Source organism: Mastacembelus armatus, chromosome 2 (assembly GCF_900324485.2).
Source record: "Mastacembelus armatus chromosome 2, fMasArm1.2, whole genome shotgun sequence".
Lineage (NCBI taxonomy): Eukaryota > Metazoa > Chordata > Actinopteri > Synbranchiformes > Mastacembelidae > Mastacembelus > Mastacembelus armatus.
The window spans coordinates 5,999,373-6,011,513 of NC_046634.1; the positions used below are offsets into that span (position 1 = coordinate 5,999,373).

The following is a 12,141-nucleotide window of genomic DNA, read 5'->3' on the forward strand; positions in this document are numbered from 1 at the left end:
ATTTGTAAAACATGTGCTGATACCATACTTTTAACTTTATGGTTTTGACATTGGCCCTGCAGGTATGTGATGAAATTCCAGATAATACCTACAATAAAATTACATTTGAGAATTCTGAGAAATGAGTTCGACTTTATTTGCCTACTTTGGGAAATGCATGTTATTTGGGTTATATCAATGGGCAGATTTAATTTAACTTTAAAATTGGTTGTTTAATCAATACCCCTCTAAAGCCTGAGCCAACCATTTGTTCCCTGTTCTGCTTAGCTCTTGATGCTTCACCTCTGTGAAGCCAACTACAACTTTAGCCCTTACTTACCCCCCAGCTGATGGATGTCAGTGTGGGTGTTGCACCATATTCTCTGCCCTGAAAAACATTTACAGCTGTGTTTTTGTAAATAATTATCATCCATATACAGCAAAAAAAGATGGTCCCATAGAATTTAGAAAGGGTCACAGATTAATAATCACTAACCAAAAACTTCTATCTTTACATGTCCTTAAGTTACAGTTGGTCATTAGTCTTAACCATTTCCTCACACTTTCCATAGCTTCATACCTAACTCACGTGTTGGAAAGAGTCAAGAATTAAACTAAAGTGGAATGGGGTTTGTAATGTATTACTAGCAAAACTATGCTTACTGCATCCTGGCAAGGGCTGTCCACTCACTCAAGACACCAGGTACCTGCTGACAGACATTTGTTTCAGCAGAGCGGCCATGCTTTATTAGGACACAGAGACCAACAGCAAAAGATGTTTAAATTAAAGCTTGCAACCAAACTCCAGTAATGGATGGTGACATAGCACCCTAAGTACACATCTGGAATCATTTTCCACCTTTACAAAATATACATATTCATGTTGTACAACACTTAACTTTTACAGACACTTGGTTTATTGGGGAGCTGAAATTAGCAGCCCTGTGATAAATCTAGACTTTATGAAGGTTTAAATGTTTACTGCTTGATTAAATTGGTTATGATTCAACTTCATGGTCATTTTGGAGGCTGTAGCGTGTGATGCTGTTTGCTAATATTGTTATACTGAGAGGACTTTCTAATATTCATCCATCTTCAAATGGGGTTGGCAAAATATTAGGTATGTCTCAGTATTATGTAAGATACTCAAGCAGCCCTCAAACTGACTATAAAGTAGAACAGCTTCAAACAATGACTGAACATTTTAATTCTCTTAAAGGTGGGATTTATTGCAGGGGAGATATTAGTTTCAGCTGAGTGTACTTTTATCAATAGGCAACTGACTGTAGATACACAAGAAATTGCCTCAGTATGGAAAACAGAATTTTACTCAACACATAAGGGATATAGTTATTTTACTTTGATTTCCACTGGGCCCATTTCCTAACATTGAAGTTGGAAGTTTTATTCCCCAGTCCAGCTGGGAACACCTGCTATGGGAACACCATGCTATGGCATGTCACTTTGTGTGTGTTCTAACCAGGACAACTCAGGACCAGTATCCACAGTCAAACAATTTTCTTTGCCAAGACCAGCTGTTCAAAATTCCAGTATTGAGGAAAAAGGCCTTTTTCCAAATCTGACTGCACAAACATGACTGGTTTGATTTCCGAAGTAACATCTTTAACCTCATCTTTAACCCTTCAGGGGCTATTGCAGGAAATCTAGAGGCTAGTGGGATGGGCAGTTGGTTATAATGGACTGCAGTTAATACATTGAATTTCATGGAAGTTTTAACTGACAACAAAACCCCATGATCATCTGAAACACTGATGACAACAGCAGATTTGTGCCACATAGAAAATGAAGATGTTCAGGTTGGTTAAAACTACCATACCAGGGGGTGGGTGGGTTGTGTGAACCAGCATCACTGGATACAGTAATTATAGTGAAAAGGATGATCTGTACAAGCTTTTAAGCAGGATGAGTGTGCAGAACCTCATTTTATGTAAAGTGTCTTGGGATTTTTATTGTGATTTGGTGCTATATAAATAAATTTCATGGAACTGAGGATAAGAGGAATATGTCAGAAAGCGTGAGTTAAAACATAATTTAGTCTGAATGATTCTCACAGAACAAAAAACTACAGTCTCCAGGGTGCTCTCATTTTCACCTTCCATGCAGTCTTTTCTCATGTGTAGACCTTGTATCCTGTCAGTCGATTCCCCTTTACGCCTCCTTTATTGCAGCATGTCCACAAAAGCATCAAACTCGTCAATGTTTTTTTCATACACAGCCAGTTTTTCTGGCAGTGAGTCCTACATAGAGAAAACACAAACCACTATTATTGCCTGCACCTATTTCACACTATGAATACAAGCAATTTAAAACATCACTTATTGCTTTACCAGATCATCAGCCATGGACTGGGAGCTGATGTGCAGTGACAGGCTGGCCAGTTGTGGAGGGTTTTGAAACTCTCTGTAGAAGGTACCCAGATCCATCGGCAACAGATCATCTTTAGAGAAGGCTGGCCGCTACACACGGGAAAAAAGCACAGATTAGATTACAGTTTCAAATTTTCTTTAATAACAAAACATCATCTAGAGTTTAGGAAAAAATCTAGTTGCCATGAGCTTGTTTTTCAAAACCTGTAATGTGGATGACATAACATTCATAATTCAATACAACAAATTTGGAATTCGATATGCTCCTAACAGCTATTTGCCCATTATTAAATGTTTTAATTGTATATTCTAATATATAAAAGTAATAGTCACAATCCATCCAACTTCTTTAATTTTATTATTTATTCATTTTTCTTCACTTGTCTGTGCAGTTTTTACCTTGTAAGGCTTTATAGAAAAATGCAAACTGAATTCCTAGAAGAATTAAAGCTGCTTTTTAAGCAGATCTCTGTATACTGATCTAATCTGCAGAATAAAAATAGCTACTGAAACCTATCATGCTTTATGCCTATTTATTCTGGCTGAATGCAGTTGATTCCCACATTTATTTACAGCAATAGATTATGCAGATATACTGTTACACCTCTAGTGAAAAGCCTGGACTGAATGAGGAACAATTACGTACAAAGTCGACCATGACAAAATCATCCTGCTGGCCGGATCCCTCTGAGCCCTGAGAGTGAAGGCTGGCCTGCAGGGGGGACGGGCAGGAAGGAGAGTCCGGTGGCTGCACCTGAACATGCAAACCCAAAAATATATACATGCTAAAAAACCTGGGTCAACTCAAAGATTCACCATTCTTCAATTGTCCATTTCAAGAAAGAACAACATATTCAGTTGTTTATACAACAGAAACACTTGAAAATTAGATCTAGAGATACCATGGGATCATTCTCCTCTGGGTCCAGGCCTCGAGGAGCAAATGCAGCAAATGGCAGGTCCAGACTGGCTGCTGTTATCTACAAGTACACACACAGTACTGAGTGGCTAAACAAATGACAACATCCAAATCTAGCTCAAAACCTAGTCAATTGTGCTTATTTTGGATTTGACTGTAATTAATGTCAGTAGACTGGACATTTAATTTACTTGTGTGCTGGGTTTATTGACAAAAGCTCCAACTTTCCGTGTGAATGCATTAAGAGCCTCCACTGGATCAGAGGGAGAAACACTCCTCTTGCCTTCATCCCTCCTTCCTTCTCCACTCTGAGACAGTCCGTCGTCATCACCACTGAGGAGAGAGATGAGATGCTGTTACAGGTTCCAAAGTTCAAATTCACCCTGGAAGATCACACCTCAGTGCTTCCTGTCAACAAACCTGTAATCTGTACTTTATTTTCTTTGTTTGTAAAGGCAATAAACAGCACAACCTTTAGCAGTGTACACACATACTGTACCAGGACACTAAAAATCTACTTTAACAATATGATGCTGAGTAGAGGTGATGCCAGGAGAGATTACCTGCTGCCCGGTGTGTTGGGAGGGTGCTCTATTGTCAGATGGGCATCAGCTCCATGAGGAGGCTGTGTCGGACCCAACATAACCCCTCCCTCCTTCCCAGCATGCAATGCCTGAAGAGCAATAACATTGGCAGAGTTATGACAGAGCCACTAGAAACACTTAACTCTGCTGTCACTCTGGAAGTGAAGTGAAATTCTCACTGACTGGTGCATCACCTGGTTTGCATTGGCGGCAGGGTGACAGAGCTCAGCAGCTCCAGCTAAAGCTGGAGGTTGATACGTTAACCTGGAAGTGTACAACTGCAGAAAGAAACAGAAACAAAAAATATGAATCACAACACTAAAATGGTCTGGATTAAAGTGGAGACACACATTGTGTAGTCATGATGTAAAAGCTCTTGAGATGGGTCAAAGTGTAATGAGGCTAGGTGCATGTGATGGGAATGATAAAATATTAGGATGAAATGATTCTAATGAACAGCAGCTTTGACCAAAACTACAATGCATAAAAGGATCTGCCCTAAAAAAGTGGTGCAACTTTGAACACAATCAAAAAGTATGAAGGTAAAAAAAGGTTTCTGATGAATCGAGGAACAACGCGCAGCCCAAAACAAATGACAAATTTGAGAAGAACAGAGATGTTCAGTTCAGTTTTAGGGTGCCTCACATATAGTCACACTCTCTCAGTGGCCAGTATAGACTCACTGTGTGAGTGACAAGTCCAGGAGCCAATGGAAGCTGCAGACTGTCCAGGGGAAGAGGCTTGGACAGTTTAGAGGGAGACGGGCTCAAGGTACACACGCACTGAGATAACGTATACACAAACACACGCACACACAGACATAAATAGTCCATAAGAAGACAATAGGAAAGAAAACAGAGAGAAAAGAGAAAGTGAAGTGAAAAACAGGTATGAAAATGGAGAGGTTGTCACAGGATAAAGAGGAGTGAATGAATGTCATCTTACCTGAGAGGGAGGTGAGGTGGAGAAGGATGTGGTGCAGACCTCCTGTGAATCCTGGACTCCTGCAAATGGTCCTCCATCTTCCTCATCTGGAGCTCTGAACACACCCACACACTCACACTATAATTTATCTGATGACATTTACATTGTACAGAAACTTACATACAATATTTTCAATATTATGGAGCAATGAAAAACCAAATCAGTCAGATCTCAACAGTGAGTAATTGTTTCTTCATTCTCTTGATCCAATTGAGTCATATGTTTACAAATTCAATAAAAGGCTCACAAGTAAAGGTGTATATTATGTCACCTAAAAGCTCTGTATTGTTTGTGTTGAGGCTCAGGTTGAATGCTCAACTGCAGCAGAATGTATTAACGGAAGCTGTGGGCAAGTAACATCAGCTTTTTTATTTTAAAATGGTTATATTGGTTATATTTCCAGAGCTACCTGTAGTTGCAGGGCTGTCCCATGTTTGCAGGACGCTGACTGTTGCATGGAGGATCCACAAAGTGATCCACTATGATCCCCATGATAGGAGCTGAGCGCTCAAACTGCCTGCAAAGGTCAACATTTCAACATTTAAGAAGGAATACTTTGAGTCAAGACATTGAATTGCTGAAAGAAAATCAATCTATCTTCAAAACATTAAATATTCTTTTCTTTCAGAAATTAAAATAATTAAAACATATCTTTCTTTGAAAGAAAATTGCCTTGGTTTTGTAGTAGGTTAGTTACCTGTTAGACATGAATGCCAGGTTGGTGCGGTAGGCACATGAAAGTGTGACTGTGCCAACAGGGGTGCCAACAACACCAACGCGCACTGTCTGAAAACCTTTACAACAAACAGCAACGAGCTTTAGTACAAGAAACACGAGTCAATTTACAGCATTGTGCTTCATTCATGTTTTTGGTACACTTTAGTTCTGAAATGATAAGGTGCACCAAAAACTCCAGGCTTTTAGAACTGAGACTTCCTTTCAGGCACTTAAGACATAGCAGGCAAGATGTTGAGTTTAGAGTTACCTTCTCCTAATCCAGTCAACTGGACCTCTCCAAAGTAGATCCTACACAGAGAAAGAGAGGGAGAAAGAAGAAAACTGTAAGTTTAGATGACTCCACTAAATACTTACTAGCAAAATCAACAAGTAAAAGTAAAATCAGTGCAGTCAGAATGGAGACAGATCGAAGCTGGCGTAGCTTAGAAGTAAGTCAAATAAATGTGTTGTTTAAGTGTTGATAAAGTCCACACACCTGTATAGTATGACATAGTCATGTCCTTGCTTTCTGGACAGTTTATACGCAGGTGTTACTCTGGTGATGGCCAGCAGAGACTTCAGAAGGACAGACAGACGATTGTAGACTGTATATGACACCTTGATGTCCTTATCACACCTGCAACAAAGAAAGACACTGATTTATTGCAATACAGCAACCTGGTGTTATTTCTGTATTAAAATATCTCTGTAGTTCATTACTTAATGGACATTGTAACATATTGTTTTAACTGATTCTGCTTTGCCTTCATGATAGTCTTTCCATTCAGAAAATGCACAATTTTCTGCCCAAGACTGGTTTAATCCCAGTGAAACATTCCTTCACCATTTGGTTAGCAGAATAATTAAAAACCAGGTCAAGGTATAATCCACTCACTTTTCATTCATCTCCAGGCACCAAGTTTCTAACTCCATTGAGTCACCCTGAGTGAAACAAAACAAGATAAACAGAGGAACATAAACTACAAGTAAAAAGTTACTGTCTATTCATTTTTTGAAACACACAGAAGTGTGTGTCCATTGACCAAAATTCTCAAAACACAGTTGATATTTCTGTGCATGGAGCATCATTTCTGGCTCATGTTTTTTACCTGTAGACTCATACAGTAGTAGAGTCACCAACTCCTCAAACTTCATATACCTGATATCTGATGTGATTATTTGTAAAGCATATATAACGCTCTCTGCAAGGTTTGAGATTGTTTTGGTGAAAAAGTTATTTTACAAAATAAAACAAAATGGAAGCAGGTGGGAGGTTTTTACCTCTGATGTTTTCAGGGAGATCTCGACACACATGGAGCGTCCGATACCTGGAAGTTGCCCAGCCAGTGCTTTTTTGGCTTCATGAGTCACCTCTGGGATGTCTTTAATGGCCAAATTAAACTACAGAAAATGACAAGAATTACTGTGTTGTGTTAAGAAATAAGTGAGCCTCTGTTTTAGTTTGTTCAGATCAGTTTCAACAGGAATAGTTTATCAAATCTGACCAAAAACTGTTAATGTCGTCACTCAGATTTGGCAGCTTAACAAATTTAAGCAAAACATCTAACTGGCCACACTTCAGATTACATCTACAATAAAATATTATGACATAATTATAAATCCTATGAAACATTGGAATAGAAAATGTAAGGACAAATTTATTTTACCCAATCAGAGCCAGTAGGTGACGAGGAAGAGCGAGTGCAAATCTTCTCTCCAAGACGAGCTTGGACTATCACCTGGACAGTCTACAAATGCACAACAGGATGTTAAAAATGTCACAGAACCAGTCCATGTGAAAACAATAATGTCCAGACAAACCACAGCCTTGATTGTAAAAAGACATAACACTACTAGACAGTTTACATGTCAGATTCTGTTGCATTGTTGCAGAGGCAGAAACCTCAGTGATATAACCTATCCCAAAATAAAACCAAAAACTATCTGCATGGCAAGAGATAAGTAAGAAGCCAAACTTACTACTACAATGAACCAAAAGCTTCAAATGTCCCTTGAGGAACTTTCTGTCATTCGGCAGACATACAGAAAAGTGCTGAGAGGGAACAAAAACATATCAGCCTCTTACCTTCAAAGCAAAGAACTTAATGAACTTGTCCAGGTCTTTCTTATCCTGGGGACTCAGGTCACTCTCCATTTTGACCCAAGCCTGCAATCAAACAGGGCAGCATAATAATAACTGCTGTGAACGAAATATATTAAACACTGAACTGGCAGACACTGAACGTAAAACGTTATGTTCACGAAGTTATTCTATCAACATTCAAAATTACACTTGATAAACTGAAATGCTCAAATTCAAATAATTACTTATTAATTAAAAGGGAAACTATGTTTTATCAACCCTCCAAATAACATTGTTTTTACAAGCTAACGTTAGCATGAGGCCTCTACGTTGTCAGGAAATGTCCACAAGCATTAGAGGTCATGTTCACATAGAGAACCACGTAATGGGATTAAATTAAAATACTATAACACTGAAATGTCATTGATAATGACCTAAAGTTTGTATTTGGCAAAAGCGAAGCACCGGCTGTGAATTGTTGACTCACCGGACAGCTAGCGTTAGCCAACGGCTAATGGTGGCTAGCTAGCTGAATACGACGCATTTTAACTTCATCACAAAGCAGCAATCTCTACATTAGCGTCTTTGTCAACAATGTAAACCCAATAAAATACAAATAAAGTCAGCAAAGATGGAGTGCAGTGCTAACTTCCACAAACATTTATGCGCAGAATTCAGAAGTAAACAACGTCAGCTATGCGACTTTTCTGTTTATCTTCTCCATGTCGACGTGTTTGCATAGCAGGACTTTCACAAAAGCACTTTCGTTGATTTTTGTGTCAACGTCTTTAAATTGTACGGCTCAGTAAACAGAATAAACCAAAATAAGACACACTTTCAGAGTATCTTTGTTTTCATTTTGAAATACTATTAAATATAAAAACGTTAAACTCCACTGTCGAATATGCGGATGTGCACCGTAAGATATGTGTTCCTGTGGCTTGTTTTGGTTGACAAATATTGCATGGCTTCGGTAAATGTAAGCGCTTTTTTTGTAAATGATGCAATTAATTAACGTGTCGTTTCTTTTTTATTCATGGTCATTTGGCTGGGTGGCTTTGTGGATTTATTTGTGCAAAAGAATGCATAACTGAAGACAATATAGTTAGATCGCTAGTTGCTAGCTAGTTAGCATCTTGGCTCTCGTCTAAAATACGAAGGTAATACAGTGTTAAGTAATAATAAATTATTTTACAGGACACTCTGTTTGTTTGTCCTCATAAATCGAGATGCATTCCTAAGTGATACCCTCATTTCACATAACTTCAGCAGCAATTATATTTTATTTTGGTAACTTACTACAATAAAATGAAGCTAAATAAACTTATATAATGGTTCCAGGTTATTTATTGATGTCAGGTTATTATTACCCACAGCATGGCAATACCTATAGCCATACTGGACTGTGATCTACTCTTACATGGTCGAGGACATAAGACCCTGGATCGCTTTGATCTAGACTCTGTCTCAGACGACTTCCTTATCACACAATTTGGCTTCCCCAGAGAGTTTATCCTGTATCTGGTGGAGTTGCTCAGAGAGGTGAGTATGTCCTCAGTCTCTGTTTTAAATATCTATAAAATGTAACTTTAATGTTTCTTTATCAAATCAGAAGGTACAACAGTGCTTCTCTTATTATTTCTGTGTGGTAGGCTCTCTGTAGACGCACTCAACGGTCCAGAGCCATCAGTCCTGAAGTCCAGGTGTTGGCTGCTTTGGGCTTTTACACATCTGGCTCCTTTCAGACATTGATGGGAGATACTATAGGGATCAGCCAGGCTTCAATGTCAAGATGTGTGTCCAATGTGACCAGAGCCCTGGTGGAGAAAGCTCCTCATTTCATCACATTTAAGAAGTATTGGAAATAAATTACGTGTTTACAAATGACAAAATGTGAAATTATACTGTGAAATTGAGTTTCATTGGAATTATAGAAAGACTAGGAAAATGCATAATAACAGCAAGAGCAATGTTTTCCAGAGATCCCCCAAGCAGAGACCAGTCCTTCCAGGAGTTTCAGAGAGTTGCAGGATTCCCAGGAGTTCTGGGCGTGCTGGACTGTGTTCAGGTTTATTATATTATATAATGTTATGTGCTCATTTCAGATCACTGTGTAGGCAGGTGGCAGCCTAACTGATCCCTCTGTTTTCTTCTCGTCTAGGTTGCCATTAAAGCTCCAAACAGTGAGGATTCATCGTATGTGAATAAGAAGGGATTTCACTCTGTGGGCTGTCAGCTGGTTTGTGATGCCCGGGGACTGTTACTCAGTGTAGAAACCCACTGGCCAGGTGGACTCAAGGACACTGACATTCTAGAAAGATCTGTCCTCCACAAACAGCTTCAGGGCACAGAGGAGGGCTGGCTGCTGGGTGAGACACTGGTTTTAAAAATAAAGTCAGAAAAGAACCCAACAAACAGCAGATGTTACAGTGTTTTTTCTGTTTTTTAGGTGACTGCCGCTACCCTCTAAGAAAGTGGTTGATGACCCCGGTTGACTCTCCAGAGTCCCCCGCAGAGTTTCAATATAACCTGGCCCACACCGCTACACATGAGATAGTGGACAGGACCTTCAGAGCCATTCAGACCAGATTCAAATGTTTGGACGGCACCAAAGGATACCTACAGGCATGCTATTCTACTTTACATTATTCAGTCCTATGCTATTGTATTGTACTATAATCTTCTGTTATCTATTCTTCTGCATCACACAACATTGAAAACTACACAGACCAGCATCACACTGAGTGCCATGTCCATTTTTTAAGGCATTTATTGTCACCTCTTACCATGTGCAGTACTCCCCAGAGAAGAGTTCGTCCATCCTGCTGGCCTGCTGTGTCCTCCACAACGCCTCCCTGCAGTCTGGAATTAACGCCTGGACTCTGGAGAGGACTGACCCTCTGGAGCAGCCTGAGAGCCTGGAACAGAGAGCTGAAGACCGCGATAGCCAGGCAGAGAACCTTCGAAAACAGCTCATACTCAAACACTTCAGCTAAATGTGGCAGGACTCTGGAGTTCATTTTAAAGCAGATAAAGACTAAATTAAGACCTGGACCAGAGAAAATTTAAGTTTGTTTTTTTAACAAATGAAAGAGTCTTAAGTTAAAGCAAGAAAGTCCACAGAGACAATATTGCTGATGCAGTTTTTTAATATTTTGCTGGTTTCTACTCTACTGACTACACTAAGATAACATAGTTATATACTATATGGAAGAACATGCAGGACGCTATACAACAATCCAAGACAACATTATATCCAAACACATTTCAAATAACTGAACCCCTGGGGAAGTGCTGGATTACTCTATCTTGACATTCAAACTTTCTCTAATTATTCACGGAGAGGTTAGAATATTCAAGCACCTCCTGGTGTTTTACAATTATTCAAACTGTGTGCAGCTACTGTGTTGTCCAGGTTTCTTTACAAGTGGAAAGAGTGTTTTTTAATCCCTCCCCAGTTTGTTCCCCAAAAATCAATTTATTTCCTTTCCCACGTGATTCCACAGGTTAAAATCTTGGACTATGTCACAATACAAAAACAAGGCCCCTTATTTACAACATTTGCACATTAAGTTGTTATTGTTGTATGTACACTGGTACATTAAGACTGGCAAGGGTGAGAATGAGAGGATGCTTGTGCAACAGACTGCAGTCACATGATGTTTTTATGTGTGTTTAGCGTAAAGAAAAAACAAATAGAAGAAAAAGAAAATCTTAGTTAATTATAATGTTTGGGACATCAAAATAGTATTTCTGGGTGTTTTATACTCAGAACGTGTAATTATTTCCTCAAGAATTTTGGAATGGGACAGTGAAATATCTGTTAAAACCTTTTATTTGAAGGAATACCATGATATTTACCAGGGGACATCATTTTTCTCACATTGAAAAACGAGTGGTGAAGAAGCAAAGACTTAAAAAAAAAAAAATATCCTGGTGTTCCTTCAAATTGTGGAGAGAATAAAGCTAGTGGTATTTTACTTCCTGGAATGTATTAGTCACCCGATTGGTTTCATCAATATATACACACTTTCTACAAACAGGAATAAATACAACATCCACTGCTGTCGCATGAGGACAATTAGTGTCAGTGTTTCCACTGCTACTTTGACGCAAAATGATGTATTTATAGCAGAAAAATTCATTTGTCTTCTTGGATCAAAAATCATTTTTTTACGCTTCAATTGTATGACCTGATTACATTTTGAAATTACAAGGCAACAATAAGGACCCTCAGAGGTTTTCATGCGACAGCAGTGAAACACAAACACTGTATTACAGTTAAGATACAAACAGATCATGTCAGAGTTTTACAAGCCATGAAGCAGCATGTGAACTAAACACCATCGTGTAAAACTTTGCATCATCCTAAATGCCAAATCACAATGTATAATTCCTTTTTTTTTGCATAAAATAAATATGCATTTTTTGATGCTCAGAATATATTATAAATTGTTTTTGTGTTTTTTCATAAACATTATCTAGAAA

General features: G+C 38.8%; 2 protein-coding genes across 6 annotated transcripts; one reads left to right on the plus strand and one right to left on the minus strand.

Annotated features, from left to right (window-relative positions):
- Window positions 1–695: 695 nt before the first annotated feature.
- Window positions 696–8,398, minus strand: atg13 (ATG13 autophagy related 13 homolog (S. cerevisiae)). 4 transcript variants are annotated; one of them, XM_026302087.1, is made up of 18 exons: window positions 8,313–8,398; window positions 7,657–7,737; window positions 7,238–7,318; window positions 6,852–6,971; window positions 6,466–6,512; window positions 6,067–6,207; window positions 5,839–5,879; window positions 5,551–5,647; window positions 5,263–5,370; window positions 4,815–4,908; window positions 4,553–4,651; window positions 4,064–4,147; window positions 3,849–3,958; window positions 3,477–3,618; window positions 3,269–3,346; window positions 3,013–3,120; window positions 2,328–2,456; window positions 696–2,237 (listed from the first exon to the last, which is right to left on the minus strand). In XM_026302087.1, exons 2-18 carry the CDS (start codon window positions 7,723–7,725, stop codon window positions 2,160–2,162), a joined length of 1,626 nt encoding a protein of 541 aa, XP_026157872.1. In that variant the 5' UTR covers window positions 7,726–7,737; window positions 8,313–8,398; the 3' UTR covers window positions 696–2,159. The 4 variants fall into 4 exon arrangements, with proteins under 4 accessions (XP_026157872.1, XP_026157870.1, XP_026157871.1 ...); XM_026302085.1 differs by having other exon boundaries at window positions 8,141–8,384; XM_026302086.1 differs by lacking the exon at window positions 8,313–8,398 and adding an exon at window positions 8,088–8,106.
- Window positions 8,399–8,571: 173 nt separating this feature from the next.
- harbi1 (harbinger transposase derived 1) lies at window positions 8,572–11,609 on the plus strand. Of its 2 annotated transcripts, none has more exons than XM_026302019.2 (7): window positions 8,572–8,632; window positions 9,030–9,195; window positions 9,306–9,508; window positions 9,634–9,721; window positions 9,815–10,022; window positions 10,103–10,278; window positions 10,449–11,609. In XM_026302019.2, the coding sequence occupies exons 2-7, from the start codon at window positions 9,031–9,033 to the stop codon at window positions 10,647–10,649; spliced, it is 1,041 nt and encodes a 346-aa protein (XP_026157804.1). In that variant the 5' UTR covers window positions 8,572–8,632; window position 9,030; the 3' UTR covers window positions 10,650–11,609. The 2 variants fall into 2 exon arrangements, with proteins under 2 accessions (XP_026157804.1, XP_026157805.1); XM_026302020.2 differs by lacking the exon at window positions 8,572–8,632 and adding an exon at window positions 8,640–8,813.
- Window positions 11,610–12,141: the final 532 nt, after the last annotated feature.